Consider the following 18309-nt stretch of genomic DNA (forward strand, 5'->3'; position numbering starts at 1 on the left):
ATGTATGAAGTGCTTTGGTTGCTCCAGTGGAGTAGGAAATGCGCTATATAAAAACCATTTACAATTTACCTTTGCTAGTCAAGGTAAGAACTGGCGAGGAGGAGCCCGTGCTGTGTAAGATTCCAGTCTGTAGTTAAATTGGCTGATGCAGTCCTCTGGCTGGCTCAGTCGGACTCATCCAAAACCCTGAGCCAAGTTTCTCACTATGTGTGCCTCTCTTTTGTGAATGGGCGGCAGCTCCCTCTGCAGGGGGCCTGGCTGCTGTTGCTGCATGGGACATCCCGTAATGCAAGCCACTCTCATCACAAGTTCCCAAGGGTCAGACCTCAAACCTCTGACTACCTAATATTTTGGTGTCTGCTCTTTGCTGTCTAAATTGAGTTGGAAATTTTTTTTCTCCGCCAAGTTTCCGAGGGCCCTGTATGGTGAGTTTATCTTACTGTATGGCTTTCTTATCATTTCTTTATTTTTTAATATTCTTTCCTTGTTTGGTTTTTACAGGACACAGTATGAGGCACATTTTCTTTTCTTTTAACGAGGATCTGATCTGTTTTCTCCCTTTCAAGGATAAATCTGTTTTTTTTGTTTCTTCACTTTCAACTTTCTCTCTCTTATCTCTCAGTATTTCTACTTGCAACATGAGGCCGCTGCTGTTTGGGATTCTGCCAATCAAGGAGAACTCTTTTGGCTCTCTATCTAGTGTAACTGTTGCACTCTGTCTTTTAACCCTCCTCCTGATGGTTATCTGGGGTCAAAAGAGTAAGAGATCCTTCTTCCACTTCCATCTTGACTCCCAGCTGGACCACACAAAATATCCCCCACCTCCTGGCCCCAAACCGTGGCCCCTTGTCGGGAATCTGCTCCAGGTCGGGGATCAGATTCATCTCTCTCTAACTGGGTTGAGGCTTCAGTATGGAGACATCTTCAAGGTACATATAGTTATATATAGTTTTTGTATTATTAGTTTCAGATCAACAGAGTGAGCATGAGTTAATTTATTTGTTTGTGTCATGAATCCAGCTCCGCCTTGGCTCTTTGACTGTTGTCGTTCTGAGTGGGTACAACACCATCAGGCAGGCTCTGGTTCGACACGGGGAAGCTTTTGCGGGGCGACCTAACCTTTTCATCTTCTCTGCTATAGCCAATGGGACCAGCATGACTTTCAATGAGAACTACGGACCTGTGTGGCTGCTCCATAAGAAGCTGTGTAAGAATGCCCTCAGGTCTTTCTCCCAGGCTGAGCCAAGGGGTTTTGGTGCCACCTGCCTCTTAGAGGAGCACATATGTGCAGAGGCTGCAGGGATGGTGCAGGTGATTCGAGAAAAAGCTGCAAAAGAAGAAACAGAGGGTATAGACCCAGCAACGACCTTGGTAACCTCAGTGGCAAATGTCATTTGTGCGCTTTGTTTTGGGAAACGGTATGACTACAGTGATAAGGAGTTTCTCACTATTGTTGATGTCAACAACGAGGTCCTGAAGCTCTTTGCAGCGGGGAACCTGGCTGATTTTTTCCCTGTGTTTCGCTACTTTCCGAGTCCATCTCTGAGAAAGATAGTCCAGTACGTTCGCAGGATGAACAGATTCATGGAGCGGAACATTGAGGAACACATTGACACCTTTGATAAGGTAATTAAGTATGCAGACTTACATGTAGGCAAGAATTTAGTTTAAATGGGGGAAAATGACAGTACAATCTATGCCATATAATCACTGTTTGCTTAAGTTCTATTTATTTCATTTTTGCACATGACTTACTGACATAAACTTCAGTTTCATAATAATCAGCAACTAGGCTTCTTAATGATTTGTGAATATTGCATTTTATTTATATTTTTTTTATATTATCTTAACTTTAACTGATCTTTTGCACAGTGACCTTTAATAGATGTCGCCACAGCCTTATGTTGTAAATAATGTGTCTATTGGTGTTGTTTTCTTTAGATCTGTGCCACTAATTTGCATCCCGGCTCTTTAATATGACATTGAACTCATACATTGGTAGCTATGATCGTAACTGTAGCCAAAAAAATAACTAACAAGTTCCATGTGATGGACCTTTTTTGTTCTTGTGGAGAGATGGCTAAAATGTTCGCACGCACTCTAATTAGGAATTAGCAACTCTACTGGAAGACACGCGTCTTACCACAATTGATTACTGTCCCTTCCCTAATTACTTTTAAGGTTTAAAGCAAGCTGGCAGTTAAAGTAGATAACTTTATATTTGAGCAGTGACAGCTGCTTGATGTTGGAAGGAGTAAAGTTATCTGTGTTCGCAGAACCGTATCCGGGACATTACAGACGCTCTAATTGCACTTTGTGAAGAAAGAGAAGAAAGCAAGGATACTTCGATGCTCTCTAACGACCAGATCATTCACACTGTCATAGACATCTTTGGAGCAGGTTAGGCAAACTACAAATTTCATATTATGATGCTTTTACGCTTGTATTATGCCAGTAATAAATCCTAATGGTGATAATGAATTTTCCCCCTTTTTTGTGGTTTTCCAAAGGATTCGACACCATCATCGCTGGTTTGCAGTGGAGCCTGTTGTACCTCATCAAGTTTCCTGACATCCAGGATAAAATAAACCAGGAAATAGGTGATGCCTTATGCTCCAATAAAACAAACTCATATGCTGTACAGTGTGCTCGGCTCTTCACCAAAGTCACCCATTGTTAGAAACTGGTAAATACACAGCTTACAGAGAATTCAGGGTATGCTAAATAGGAAAGTCCTCTCTTGTTCCTGCTCTGATGACGGACTCATAATCATTCTGTTTCTCATAGACCAAAAATAGGAGGTTGCTCCTTAATCGTTTTAAGTCCCACATCACTGATGAGCATAAGTCAGTAGTAAATGTAGTTCTTATCTATTAAAATATTCACCACAAATGGGATTCACACAGTTTACAAGAAACGGGTGGAAATGCACCTCTCATTAGCAGCTATGCACAGGCCATACATGAGCATGCAGCCGTCTGTGATGTCTGCAGTATCAGGGAGAATCCTTATTAAAAAGACTGAACAACGGCCAACCGAGCACGCTTTTTGGAGAGACAGAATCAGACCAGAGAAACTCACAAAAGATCAGTCCAATTTGCTGACGCTTTTTGAAGTGGGCTCAGAGAACTGGTGCTGTCTGTTCTGAGGCACGTTGTATTTTCACAGAGGGCGAGATGAAGCGAGAGAGAGAGAGACAGAGAGAACTAAGAGGAGGCAGGATGAATCAGAACAGGAGAGGGGTTAGAGGGTTCCCCGGAGACACAAAGGCGCTGACACGCAAGGCAGTGAACAGACATAGTCTGACATTATTCCCTTTTTCATCTCTTACATTTCATTTAATTAAGAGGCTTTAATTCTGTTGTTTACAGTACGGAAAGCCTTATTAGTGGAGCAATATTTGTAAAGTGGGGCGATCGTGGCTCAAGAGTTAGGAGTTCGCCTTGTAATCGGAAGGTTGCCGGTTCGAGCCCCGGCTTGGACAGTCTCGGTCGTTGTGTCCTTGGGCAAGACACTTCACCCGTTGCCTACTGGTGGTGGTCAGAGGGCCCGGTGGCGCCAGTGTCCGGCAGCCTCGCCTCTGTCAGTGCGCCCCAGGGTGGCTGTGGCTGCAATGTAGCTTGCCATCACCAGTGTGTGAATGTGTGTGTGAATGGGTGGATGACTGGATATGTAAAGTGCTTTGGGGTCCTTAGGGACTAGAAAAGCGCTATATAAATACAGGCCATTTACCATCTAAAGGATCAGCATATTTTAAATTGTAATTTTTTATGATGCACATGTGCATAAAGTTTTTACAAACTGAAAGAAAGCAAACCACAGCCTGGAAATCAGTTTATGTTAAGTTTAAATTAAAAAAAAAAAAAAAAAGACATATTATTAGAATACAAGAATAAAAATGAAAATAAAAATGTAAATAACGTTAACAAAATTGCAAGTTTATCACAACTTATGTCACATTTTTTTAGACCCAAAAGATGAGATTCAGATTATGTTTTATTATTTATCATTATTTTTTTAAGATGAGCATATCGGCAAACTCCAGCTGCCCAGGTTTTCCAACAAAGCCAAGATGCCTTTCACAGAGGCCTTCATATATGAAGTGTTTCGTCATGCTTCATATGTCCCTTTTACCATACCACACTGGTAAGACCTAAAGTTTTGACAGCAGTAAATTTGTTTTTTCAGCATGTAGATTGTTTTTTTTATCACTTTCCTCTGATTATATTTTTCCTCTCCAGCACCACGAGAGACATCACATTTAATGGGTATTTCATTCCCAAAGACACATGCGTCTTCATTAATCAATATCAAGTCAACCATGATACGTGAGTAGCCGAAAGCAGTAAAAATCTACTTTGTCTCGTTCTTTTTATCTTTTAAGACTATGGATTTTTTTTAACATTTTTGTTTATTTGTTAAAATGTTCATTCTTTCCCAGTGATCTTTGGGGCGATCCTGAGACATTTCGTCCACAGCGTTTCTTGAATCCATGTGGACTCCTGAACAAAGAGCTGACAGAGAAAGTCCAGATCTTCGGCATGGGAAAAAGACGCTGTCTTGGCGATGAATTTGCACGTTTGGAGATGTTTGTGTTTCTTACCACGCTTCTTCATGGGCTACGTATTGAAAATGTTCCAGGGCAGGAGCTGGATCTCAGCACTGATTTTGGTCTAACTATGAAACCACGTCCATATAGGATTACCATTTCCCAGAGATTTTAGACCGTCTGAAAACTCAAATGATGATCTTTCGGATGTTTTGGAATGTCACAGTGGAAATTAATTGTAGTTATTACTATTTTGTGCTCAGTTTGGCAAATGTGGTCAAAGCACAGACACAAAGATAAATATACACAAAGCGAACATGAGGTCATTTTACAGCATTCAGTCCATCTGCCTGCTACATTAGTATCTTAAGTGACTGGTCACAGTTTAAAACGGAGGAATGAGGATGAGTGTCACTGGCAGCAGGGTAAGCCACAATGACTTCATTAATAGTTTTGTAAATAGAAATAGAATAGACACTTTTAGCTGTTGTTAAACTTTTGTTTGTGAACATTTGATGAGTGCCTTCTTTTGGAAACTATGAAGGACAGACTTCAGCTGATAGCTCTTAATGAACTGTTTCACCTGAATATTACAAGTTGAATAACTTATTCTTATTGTAAATACCTGACCTCTATACGTCATGTTGAGGTAAAATAATATCACATAAAAAAAGTGTGCTATATAAACTACAAACATACTAACAAATATTCAAATTATCTCAAAGCACTAATACCACTAGGTTTAAGGCAGTTATTGTTTATAATGTATGCATAAAATGTTAACTTTTGGACTATTTTTGAAAGAAAAAGTAGAGCTGATGTTGGAAATTGTTTTTTTTTAAAGCATATACAGCCTACAGTTAGCCTCTTTCTATAGTAATTATAGAAAGAGTAAAACTGAGTCACATAAAACAGCTGCAGACAGTGGCTTTGTATAAAACATGCAATCTGAAAACAATAATGTGCCTGTGCTTGTGTAGTAATGTTTACTGGCTTTCTGTCTGTACCTTCACACTGTTCTGAGTGACTCATGGATGATGATGGCAGTGAGGCTGACTCTGAAGTGAGTAGGGGAGGACTAGCTCAGAAGGGTGCCTCCAAAACACAAAAACGAAAAAAACAATCTTATCTACCTAGATAGATATGTTAAGTACAGAAAACCAAGCTATGGAAATGTATTAAGTAAAGTAGAATGCAAGCATTTTAACCCTATTTTAATTTTTTAATAGATTATTTTAATAATAAATATTAACTAAGGATACATATTAAATAATAAATATTGTTTTCGTCACGAGATCTGTGTCACAGTGCCGTATTTTTATATTCCGTAGATTTTTGTGTACAAGTGGACAAATTTTCTTTGATACATTAACAGATTTTAACATTTCCTACAATTCCCCTGACCTTTGAACTAAAGCTTTAATTTTACAAACTCATCGGTATAACTCTTGTCAACAACAGTGTAACATTGCGTGCTATTGCATGTCTATTCACAGCCACTGAACTCACTGGCCACACACAAACACGTGCAAACTGAATGACCTACTGATTTCTATTCACATCTTCATTTACACATGGAGCCTTTTATTGTGGGGGCCCGTTTCTATACATTCATTAAGAAACCACACGCAATCCTCACAGCAACTGTCAGTAACTGCACTGTGATGTCTGTCCAACTAATTATGGCTAAATTAATATGTGAACATCTCTAACAATCTTTACTCATAACTTTATTCACTATTACGACGCAGAACGGTTCAAACATCTTCCTCTTCCACGCTCTGCCCAGATCTCAGTTTCATGATCACCTGGAAAAAAATACATTCACATTATTTTATGGTTTAATTCTAAATAGAAATGCACATATTTGAATAGCTGACTGTGAAAGTGGCATGCACCTCTTTCAGCTGGGCAATCTCTTTGCTTTCCACATTTCTCTGAGCGTTGTTGGTTATGGCCTTCACTCTTGTTGCATAACTGCAAAGTTCAGAGAGTTCAAGTGTTATTCTGTTGAGTTTTTTAGTGCTAAAATACAATAAAACACTGTTTTTTCTCTCTCTGTTACATAAGAGATGTGAGCGTCTCGTCAAGATTGTATTCTGTAGGAGAGGTGTTGACGATCATCAGAGTTTTAGCATTTCCACCCAAAGAGTCTTGCATCACCTGAGAGAGATGAAACACATTTTGGTTGAACTGCTTGTCTACGTTGGAGTTCAGAATTGAAAAACTAGAATACTGCCTTTTTAATTTATTACCTGTGTTAGCTTGCTATTCCTGTATGGCACATGGGGCAGTTCAGCAGATAAAGCTGAGATCACATCACCCAGTGCACTCAAAGACTTGTTAATGGAGTTTGCCTCCTGCACAGAGGAGAACATGGAAGAATTTAAAGAAGTCATGACAAATCTTTCAACCACTCACTGACCCATGAAACAAGATAGGAGCAGACCTTCAGCTGGTGGTCCTTGGCACCTGTTTTGGCTGCTCGCTCACTGCCTGCCAGGTCTACAAGGCTCAGCTTCCCACTGCTTACACTCCCATTTGTCAGATTCCTGCTCTCCAACATGATGCCAACAATAAGATGAGAGCGGGAACTCTCCACGTTCATCTCTTAAAAAATGACAAAAATACAACAGGACAAAGAAAGATGGATTTTTATATATTTCTGGTATTTTAAGAAGTGCGACTTCAGAAGATGCTGATTAATAATCAGTCCTCAGATTCTCTCTCTCTCTCTCTCTCTCTCTCTCTCTCTCTCTCTCTCTCTCTCTCTCTCTCTCTATATATATATATATATATATATATATATATATATATATATATATATATATATATATATATATATATATATATATATATAAGGTTTAGCATCAGCATATTGTTGCTCTGCTGCTTTCCAGATCTGTAATGATGTACCTAAATGCCACCCCACTGCTATAACTGTAACTAACACGATTAATCCAAACCAATTAGCAGGGCCCTATTTGAGGCTTTTGCACGGCATCAAGAGCTCACTGGTGGCAGAGATGTGTCGGTTTGCGCAGGCCTGCTGGAACAGAGCGTAGAGCTCCTGGGCACTGGAAGCCTCTTTTGTCTCTGCTCCTTGGGCGAACACAACTCCCTTTCTGTTCCTCTTGATCTCCACCCGCCTGGCCTGGCCATGGGATTGAGTGTGTACGTGGGCCTCACCAGCCTGGCTCGCAAAGAGGTCCTGCAGCCTGTCATTGTAGAGCTCCAGCATATAGGCTGAAACCTAAAAGGAAGCACAGTAACCAGGAAGAGAGGAACAAAGGGAAGCAACGTCTTTTCTCTCCCAAACATGGTTTGTTTATATGCTGGTGAAATAATGTCTGCTACCTTAAAACTGAATTTAGAGCTGTTCTCGCGCATGATATCAAACATGGCATTGAAAGCTCTCGGGATGATCCCGGGATTCTTCTGTTCCTTGTCCCCAACCATAGTGAAGGTCTTCCCTGAGCCCGTCTGGCCATATGCAAAGACACAAACGTTGTAACCGTCGATAGCTAACTGGATCAGCCTGTGGGGAAAAACATTTTCTTCAGCTGAAAGCATCAAAATATATGGAAGGCTTGATGTCAAGTTACCTCAGGAGCTACCTCACTGTTTCTACTTTTCCATCAACTCTTGAAATCTGTTTTTGAACATAATTTGCTCCCTTTCAATGCTACTAAATAGCCATAACATTACACAGCAGCAGAATCCCAAACTGAGCGAAACAGTCTACAGAGGTGGCACAGCAGCATGAGCAAATGCAGCATCAGCTGTCGTCTGTGTACTGGCAATGAAGGAATTTTATTTTGTCTAACGCATAAGAGCTCCCACTCATCACAAATCCCAATTTAACCCAAGCTTGAGTGCCTCCATGCAGCACATGTTAGGTAACTGTAGCTTTGGTTAGCCTGAGCTGGTACCTTAAAATAGTAGAAGCTACTTTTTAGATTCACAGAGGTTGCTATGATACAAATCTGGGACTCCCTGTGTCTGTTATGTCACATTGAATAAACGGGGCCGGGCCCCTCACCTGCTGGTGTCATGAAACAAGTCTTCCTGAGAGGCTTCAGCACTGAACACCTTGTCAAACTGAAACTCCCTTGGTCCACGAGGGGTTTCTACGGTGACAGAGTATTCATCTATTTTTTCCACAACGATGGCGCCACCCTGCGCAGCTTCGGCTCGGCTCGCAGGGCGAATCCGACAAAACACTCTAATTTTACCTGAAGAAACATGTTTTTCTTTTTAGTTTAGGTCGAAACTAAAATGCGCTACATGCAGTACAGACACACATGCATACCTTTCATATCTTCAACCATATTGTAATATTTTTTCCTCAGGGTCCTTTCTGAAGTGTAGTTCTCAATTATTTTCTTTTTCTCTTCTTTTTCTTGCTTCAGCTTGAAAAAAAAAACCATGATGATAAGGGAAGAGTTATCATAGTGAGGAATGCTTTACATAAAATCAAGTATTTACAGCACTTTGTGCTAAAATATTCTATAATCAATGTTTAGAATAACAATGGGGCTGCTTTGGTACCCTGTTGGACTGTTGATTTATAATATAAGTGATACCTAATGAGTAGCATGTATCTGTAAAAGCTCACTGTGGACAGATTAATGCCTCTGTCTGTGGTTTCTGTAGTGTTTGGGTGGACAGATCTGACCTGATGTGGTAAAAAACTAACCTGATCCTGCAGCAATAGAAGCTGCTGACCGGCACTCTTAACTCCACCCGTGGTTTGGCTTGCCTCCTGACCCAGGATATCCTCCAGTTCTGAAACTGCACAGTCTGAGTGGAGATGGAAAATAAAAGAGTGATATGTAAAAGACTAATTACTTACTACTAGTTACTAATATATTATGACAATGAGATGTACATTTTTGTTATATAAAAGAAGTGAAGAATGTATGTGATGTGACTATATGAATTCATTTACTATTACTGGCTGGAGCCAACATATTCAGGAAATATAAGATGTATTTACCATTCATCACAGGGCTCTCTCCATTTTTAATGCAGCCTAAAGCGATTTGACAGACCTCAATTTCCTTCACTGTTTCTTGCAATAGAGACAGATTTGAGTTGTATTTCTCTGACCTGTAAAATATAAGAAAACCTTTAAAGTAAAGTGTGTAACTTAACTTAAACCTCCTGACTACCCGCAATGCAAATTTGTCCTCTGTAGAGCACCTTTCTAAACCTGAATATCACCCATGCACTGCATACTAAAGAATTGCCTCCTTTTGGTATCTACAGAGGACATTTAGGGTTTTCCAATGATACCAGATGTGAAGGGGTGGAGCTTTGGGAACTTTAGTTTTTTCATTAAGGAACATGGCGGCCATCGCTGCAAGCACATTTTATGGGAAGAAGAAAAGTAAGTGCATAAAACTTCTTATTGAGCAATTTTTAGCTATAAATGTTGTTAACATATTTTAAATAAGTCTCTTAATAACACATTAAAACATAGTATGCTTAATTCTAACTTCATTTTAGTATAGTATTGAAGTGTTTAACAAATGGCCTCCGTAGTGGACATTTGTAGTCATTTCCTCCATTTTGTTCTGTTTTTTTAAATGACCAGAAAAGGAGTCCTTTTTAGAAGCAGAAAGAAATTTATTGCAGTTTGATGAGGGAAACCCAGATCTTGAGTTGTCTGGTGAAGAAGATCATAGGGAATAAGCCCTTGAAGAAGAAAGATGGAGGAGCATCAGGGATGGTACTCAGACCTGAACTTGCTGTCATTAAGTGGTTGGACAACAAGACAGTTGTCATGGCATCCTCTGCCTATGGCAATCAACCTCAGGACAGACGCACCAGATGGTCTAAGAAAAGCAAAAGGTTTGTCCATGTGCCAAGGCCACTGGAAATTGCTGAGTAGGCTATACTACCAATATAGGTGACGTGGACCTTGTTGCAGAATGTTGAGTTTCTACAGGATGGTCTCTCGCACTCAGAAATTGACAGTATGTGCAGTTCTCTACTTTTTGATCTGGCAATCACCAACTCGTGGCTTCAGTATAGCAATGACTTGCAGTTTTGGGGGAAGAAACCACTACAGTTCCTTGAGTTCAAACTTCTCCTTGGTGAAGAGTTGAAGCAAATATTTGCCATCAAAGTTCATTTTTACATGTTTGGCCTTCCAATGTCCTCTGCAGTGGACATGTGATATCTAAAAATATTTTAACTTTTTTTTCCCAAAAAATTATTTCAGTCTTCTAATTGCCTTACAAACATTGGGGGATTTAAAAAAAATTGATTGGACAACACTTTTTTTCCTGGTAGTCAGGAGGTTAACCTGATATTTTGAAATTAAGCAGTTATTACAACCATTAAGAAATCATTTTTTCCCTTTTCTTTCTTTTTTTTGTTTGTTTGTTTGTTTGTTTGTTTTTTTCAATTTCTAACCCCTCTTTGTCAGTGGCATCCTCTCTGTCATTGCTTTCTTCTTGAACATTCTTGAGTCGGTCCAGTTTGTTTCTGGCTGAGGCCAGAGCAACCCGATTGTCCTCAATCATCTGGTCTAACAGGGCTCTGGTTTCAGGCACTGCACTGCAGATTTCATGAGCCTAAAGAAAGAGAAATTGATGCAACAGCCTAAATAAATCGGGGAGGAAAAGAGATGATTTTTCTTTGATTTTGTTGCTGGCAGTTGATTTTCCACATAGTTTAATATTAACTAATGTGTGAGCAGCACCTTGTGTATGACGAGGGAAAGCAGAACGCCGCAGGGTGGCTGAGGCACCGGAGGAATGGGGCTTCTCTCTGCCTCCAGCAGTTCGGTGATCTCCCTCTCCCTCTGGTACAGGCTCTCCTTTAGTTCCTCTAGACGAGCTTTAGCGCCCTCCAGTGGTTTATCAGAATCACTGCAGTCCTTCATTAAAAAAGTGGGTTAGTCCACCAAACATAAATCAAAACAAAACAGAAAAAGCAACACTCTAAACTTTTCTTCTTATTGTACTTTTCATGCTTTATCCTTTATTTGAGAAACAAGCTGTCACAACAACAAATTCAAACCCACCCTTGTTTGTTGCTGTGCTGACAGTCCTTCAATCTCCAGGTTTTCACCTTCCCCTGTGGTTTCCTGCTGCTCCTGTGTGGAGACCACCAACATTTCTTGGACTTTTCCTATTTCTTGTCGGGCCATCTGTAGCTCCTGCAATGCTGCTTAAGGCAAAATGGTATGAATAATTTGTTAGGCACAAACATTTGGTGTTTCACAGACTTTAACATCATGGCAGATAAACTCACTGGAGGCCTGCTGACTGTGCAGGGCATCCAGTCTGTTGGAGAACAGTTCCAGCATTTTGCTCTAATTGAAAGAAAAGAAGAAAATCTATGTGATTATATTGTTAAAATAGACTCAATGTTCTTCTCAAATATAGCCACAAGAGTGTGCTCTCATTCAGAAGATCAATGATTGATGTAAGAGGCCATGAAGTCTGCCAGACTGCTATGCAACCTTTTCTCTGTGCCACTGCAGGGCCTCTTCCATGCTCCTCTTCCTCTCAGCTCTCTGCTCCTTCAGCAACAGCTCGTTTTGAGCTTTCAGGGTCTGCAGGAAACAGGAACACGAATGCATGTAAATATGCATCCGGCCACTCAATATTTCAGATGTGGATTACAAGGAATATGAACTGGAAAATTAAAAGTAGAAATGTACCACAACAAATTTGCAGTAAAATGAGCAAGATTAAAACAATAGCGGTGTTCATGTACGGCAAATAGGAGAAAGACTGCGACCTCAACTTTAGCCTCCCAGTTGGCTTTCTTCTTCTCCACCTTCTCCTGGTAGATGTCCAGGATTTTTCGCAGAGTGTTTAACTTGTTCTGATAGTGAGATCTGATCTTCTGCACGGTACAATCCTGATGAGAGAGGACCGTTGTCAGTACTGTTTTGTTTTAGTAGACTCCCTCACACAGACACTCACACACATCATCACCTGGTTCTCCTGCATTGTCATCTGGAAGTTCTCTTCCAGCTCCTGGACCATTTCCAGATGCCTTTTACTCATGCTTTCCATGTCCTTGGCTATCTGTTTTTACAGCGCACAGTCACTAACAGATATCAGATAGACACAAAAATGCATCCTGGTATCATGATCCTGATCAAATGCCTTCGAGGGCAACAGTGGCACAATCAAGGCAGCCATGTGAGTGTGAATGAGAGCAAAACAACAGTGTCTGACAGTGTCTTCATTGTGTGTTTGCATGCCCGCAACCAGCCAAAGCACTAAGTAAAAGGTCTGAAGAAATATTTATCATCCACTGAGAAAGAAGAATAAGCTACTTTGTCTTTTTTGACCATGCTAACATGCATCACAGGCTGATTGAGATTAGGATGTTAATTTTTGGTTTTTCTTCTTCTTTTTGCTATTTCACTTTGGAGTTGCCCAAGCAGGTCATCTGTTTCCATCTGCAGGTTCAAACAAACTAATTATATCCTTTCTTACTTTGTCCCTGAATCATCCAACCTGAGCTGTCTCTGTAACACATTAATCCGTGATACCTCCACTAGTGTAAAACTGGTTCTACTTCAAATAAAACTCCACTGGTCTGCACGACTGTCCTGTGATGATCCTCATTGTTTTACCTGAGCAATGCAGAGTTCAGCAGACTCATAGGGGATGTAGATCTTGCCACCTGGTGACTGCCCAACTTGATCTGCATCACTCCTGCCTGGCAGCTGAGATTCTGATGAGCCTGCAGAAAGAGCATGCTGCAAATGACTGTTTATTACAGAGAATGGGGCTTAGTTAAAGTGATAATTAGTAGCAAACCTATCTCTCTAGTGCCATGCACAAGGAGCATGATTTTAAATCTGTACACAGGTAAAGTTCTCAATGTATACTTGGAAATCATGTTAAAATGATGACTAAGCTTGTAAAAGCAAACGCACAAACTAGATAGACTGCATTGATCTACCTGTCTGCCAGTTCATGTTGGGCAATCAGCATGTGGCACATAAAACTTCACTGAAACAGTTTCTAAAAAGGGATCAACAATGCAGCCATGAATAATCTGCTTGTATTCCTATGTTAACTTGTGCTCTCTTTGTCCATTTATGTATATTCTATAGATAGCCAATTTAAGGTCTGCCTAGAGAATGAATTACAAATCAAATTAGGACATGAATGCAGGGGTGTGTCGCAAGATTCACAATTCATACTCCTCCCTGTATTAAAACTAACAATAATAAAAAGTAACTTTTCCACACTCCACCACACCCACTGTCACACTCGTCTCACAGCAGAGAAAGAAACTAAATTGCAAATTTAAAGTACTATTAAATTAACATATATGTTTTTGCTCTGAATCTGTGGTTCCCAACCATTTTGTCCTTTGATTCCTTAAAATGAAAGTGTTTTTTGTATTTTTCGCATGTATTTCTGTTTTTTTGTACTTAGCTGTTTTTTTTATTATTATTCCTGTCTCAGCATATCAGATATGATTTAGCTTTTGAGGTTTTCTGGCCTTAGTTTGGGATTTATAAAACCTAGCTACTCCTCATCCAAATGCAACAGTGAGATGCTGCTTTAACACTGATGCTTTAGAAATTTAATAATGTTGTGCACTATAAAACACGGTCACCTTCACCAGCACTTTTATTATTGCTACTTTACGTATTTTTTTTTAATTTTTTCGTGATTTGTCACAGACTGTTTTACATTGTTGCATTTTTTACTTTTACTTCAACGCAATTACTGTGTAAGCAGAAACTGAACACCCATACTGCAGGGGAAACACACACACACACTATAACCCCCATTTCCTCTCATACAATATCCTTTGTAGGATATTGTAGGTAGTGCACTTTTCTTTTCTTTTTCTTTTTTTTTACAGCACCTTGGTTGACCTCTTGTCCATTGTGTTTCCTTCGGCTGGCAGTGATCCAGCGCCTGAACGCGGCCCACCTCTTCATCCAAAGAGTTTGGGGATGAGCAACAGCTTGAACAGTTAAACACATGTTTTTGGAGAGTTGCAATCAAAACTGAATAGATATGAAAAAGCAGAAGGCACAGGTTCTGTAAGCACATATTGTCTATTGGAAGCTTTTTTTGTAATCCCTGTGTAAACATAAACAGTTTCCCTATTTTTTTTAAGTCGCTTAAGTGAAGAAAATTGTAAATTTTCACCCAACTATCTAATTATATTTATATAATTTATATATTTATATATACAATTTTCTTTGGATACACCTTCTCATTTAATGGTTTTACTTTATTTTCATGACTCTTTCACTGAAGGTACAAAACTATGAATGAACACATATGGAAATATGTAGTAAATAAAAGCATGTGAAATAACCCAAAACTAAGTTTTATATTCACTCTATGGTCCATTTCATCCCAAACCATCTCCACTGGGTTTAGGTCAGGGGACTGTGGAGGCCAAGCCATCTGGTGCAGCACTCCATCTCTCTCCTTCTTGGTCAAATAGGCCTTACACTGCCTGGAGGTGTGTTTGGGGTCTTTGTCCTGCTGAAAAATAATTGATGATCCAACTAAATGCAAACTTCCGCAGGATGCAGTGGTAGCCATGCTGATTCAGTGTGCCTTCAATTTTGAATAAATCCCCAACAGTGTCACCAGCAAATCACCACCACACTATCACACCTCCTCCTCCATGCTTCATGGTGGGAACCAGAGACTGTCCATTCACCTTTTCTGCCTCGCACAAAGACATGGCAGGACACTTTTCCTTAGTAGTGGTTTCTTAGCAGCTATTTGACCATAAAGGCCTCATTCACACAGTCTCGTCTGAACAGTTGATGTAGAGATGTTTTGCAATTTCTGAGACTGGTAACTCGGATGAATTTATCTTCAGCAGAAGAGGTGACCCTTGGTCTTCCTTTTTAGGGGCGGTCCTTGCGTGAGCAATTTTCCAGACTGACCGACCTTCAGTTCTTAAAGTAATGATGGACTGTCGTTTTTCTATACTTAGCTGATTGGTTCTTGTTATTATATGAATTCTAAGAGTTGTCAAATAGGGCTGTCAGGTGTGTACCAACCTGACTTCTGCACTACACAACTGATCTCCCAGCCGAAATTAAGAGGGCAAGAAATTCCACAAATGAACCCTGACAAGGCACACCTGTGAAGTGAAAACCATTTCAGGTGACTACATCATGAAGCTGCACAAGGGTTTGCAGAGCTGTCAGCAAAGCAAAGAGTGGTGACTTTCACAAATATGAAATATTAATCTGATTAATATTTAGAGTTATTAATCAGATTTCTTTCCGACGTAGTTTCATAGATCTTGCTTCATATATTTGACGTCTATAGTTAGTTAGTATATACACTTTACAAAGTAGTAAAAAATAAAGAAAAACATTCAATGACAAGGTGTGTCCAGATTTTTGACTGGTATTGTATGTATATATAGAATTAAATAGTAATGATACTTTACAGGTGGAAGCTTGTGAAATACTTTCATTGTTTGCTTGTCTACTTTTTTTTTTTTACCCAGCTTGCTTGTAGACCCACATAGCAAGCAGGTCTGGCCCAGATCTGGTATCAAGCTGGCACTGCTGGCTGACTTCTGGCATGATAAGACATATGTCACCCAGATATGGGCCAGGCCTGCCATAGATGGCACTGTCGATGTGATGGCATGCCATATCTGGCTCGATTGTGATTTGGTTTATGTGGCCGGGCTCATAGAGAACAGGTCTTCCCTGGATCCAGCATCAAGCTGGCACTTCTGACTGACCGGTGTCGTGGCAGAGTGTATGTCAACCAGATGTGGGCCAGGTCTGGCAATGATGGCACTATTTATGTTCCTATTTTCCTATTTTAGTTAGAAGACCCAAATGCCATGTTGCAATACTATACTGCTATGGTAGCCAACGTTTCAAATGCAGATTTGACAGGTTTGTGAGTGTACGCTTTATCCAAAACCTAGTGACGGTTTACTCGTCATTGCCTGTAGGTGGCTGTAGCTCAGGAGGTAGAGCAGGTCACCTACTAATTGGAAGGTTAGAGGTTCGATCCCTAGTTCCTCCAGTCTGCATGTCGTGAATGTGTATGAATGTAGTTAGGAAGCACTCGTTTTAGAGAAAGTGTGTAAATGTGGCATGTTGTATAAAACACACTGAGTAATCTGGGAGCATATAAAAGCATCAGGCACTGTCTGAACAGAGTTTCATCATGTTACTTTCGCACTATTATATTCCGGCACATGTTGTTATTACATGGCTTGCAGCTCGTGGCTGCACACAACTTACACATGGCCCACATACCGCAAAGAATGACGGCCGTTTGGTGGCCCAGATCAGGTTTGCCAGAGGTAATCCACACATGGGCCAGCACAGGACCACCAGTGTGTCTGCAACTGGCCTTGTGCTGGCCCATGTACTGTCAACATATATATATAAAAGGTAGCATAGAAAGGTTTAAAATATTATGTCACATTTGAACTCTGACCTCTCGTTCAAGCTCAATGCATTGATCTCAAGGTCAAAGTGATAATACAGTAATGCCATAAAGAGCATTTAAAAATGTTTCTTACTGTCATTGTTTGCATTGACAGCGTATATGCATTTATGGAATAATATATGGGGATTCTTAATATAACATTACTTTGGACCTTGGGCCTTTTCTTCAAGGTCAAATAAGGTTAAACCTCAATAAAATGTATTTTATTTTTTTCTTGAATGCTTAAAATTCTACTGCATCGGTTTGTATTGGGAGCATTCAGATTATGATACTGATATATGGGGATTCTTACTGTCACATTTCAGCTGGTATCCAAATATCATGTGACATTTGACCTCTGACCTCACTTTTGCATTTCACATCTGACTTTTTTTCAAGTTGGGCCCAACATGTTAACTATCTTTACACAATGTATTGTCAAGAGAATGAGCTGCCTAGATAGAAAAAAAATGAAGGCCTCTTGTTCTCCAGCCACCTCCTCCAGCTTATCCCAGGGAACACCAAGGCATTCCCAGGCCAGCCGAGTGGAGGAGTAGTGACTCTACTCTAAGGGAGCGTCCACCCATACAATACTATTGTCCTACAAGTAAATACTGCTCAGAGTGAGCTAACCTGGTTGAGGTTTGTACTCTCATGGCGCCTCTTTTTTATAACGCATTTATGATCATGTTATTGCACTTACATGGAAGGACTCTTGGGAAAAAGAAAACACATAAATCACTTGGAAACATTTCCATTTTATTTCTAAGATTCCAAACATGTCTTACATTTTTATGTTGAGTGATTCATGGTATTCAGTTTAATGTCTATTTACATTTCTGAAGGCTGCAATCAAAAAGTAGATTATAACACAATTAATATGTTCTAGTTAACTAAAAACTTAGTTCTGGCTTACTTTCTCTCTCAGTTCGAAGCTTTGCCACTCACACCCTAATCAAAAATATTCCACAAGTTGGCCCTGTTTGACAGCTTCATCATTCTCCGTGTCATGCCGAACCCATCCCACCCTCTCCCCTCTTTTGTTCCTCGTACAGGAATGTGGGTGTGTTGTAACTTTCCTCACAGAAACACCTTTCAGCAGAGAAACAGAAATTATGTCAGGAATTGGAGAGGAAGTTACTGGAATACAAACACAGTTATCCAGTTGAATGAGTCTAAAAGCAGGCTATAGAAGAGCCCAGCGGTAAAAGGCAGAAAACAGGGCAAAACTGAAAGTCAGCTGGTCTGACCTGCTGTGGTTTTCTCATACTGGTCAAGCTGTGTGTTGTGAATAATCGGGCATGGCCTTTCATCTTGAAGCTCTGGTAC

The 18309-nt window shown here is 40.1% G+C and overlaps 2 protein-coding genes across 3 annotated transcripts; one reads left to right on the plus strand and one right to left on the minus strand.

Annotated features, from left to right (window-relative positions):
- Nucleotides 1–505: 505 nt before the first annotated feature.
- On the plus strand, nt 506–5801 carry cyp1d1 (cytochrome P450, family 1, subfamily D, polypeptide 1). Of its 2 annotated transcripts, XM_026188685.1 has the most exons (8): nt 506–929; nt 1021–1054; nt 1142–1626; nt 2277–2400; nt 2511–2600; nt 4023–4146; nt 4242–4328; nt 4442–5801. In XM_026188685.1, the coding sequence occupies exons 1-8, from the start codon at nt 510–512 to the stop codon at nt 4722–4724; spliced, it is 1647 nt and encodes a 548-aa protein (XP_026044470.1). In that variant the 5' UTR covers nt 506–509; the 3' UTR covers nt 4725–5801. The 2 variants fall into 2 exon arrangements, with proteins under 2 accessions (XP_026044470.1, XP_026044469.1); XM_026188684.1 differs by having other exon boundaries at nt 1021–1626.
- Nucleotides 5802–5892: 91 nt separating this feature from the next.
- kifl (kinesin family-like) lies at nt 5893–8880 on the minus strand. The gene is made up of 9 exons (XM_026187032.1): nt 8862–8880; nt 8592–8784; nt 7907–8087; nt 7565–7802; nt 6999–7159; nt 6805–6909; nt 6615–6712; nt 6448–6526; nt 5893–6357 (listed from the first exon to the last, which is right to left on the minus strand). The coding sequence occupies exons 1-9, from the start codon at nt 8878–8880 to the stop codon at nt 6307–6309; spliced, it is 1125 nt and encodes a 374-aa protein (XP_026042817.1). The 3' UTR covers nt 5893–6306.
- Nucleotides 8881–18309: the final 9429 nt, after the last annotated feature.

The sequence above is a fragment of the Astatotilapia calliptera genome, chromosome 12, assembly GCF_900246225.1.
Source record: "Astatotilapia calliptera chromosome 12, fAstCal1.2, whole genome shotgun sequence".
NCBI lineage: Eukaryota > Metazoa > Chordata > Actinopteri > Cichliformes > Cichlidae > Astatotilapia > Astatotilapia calliptera.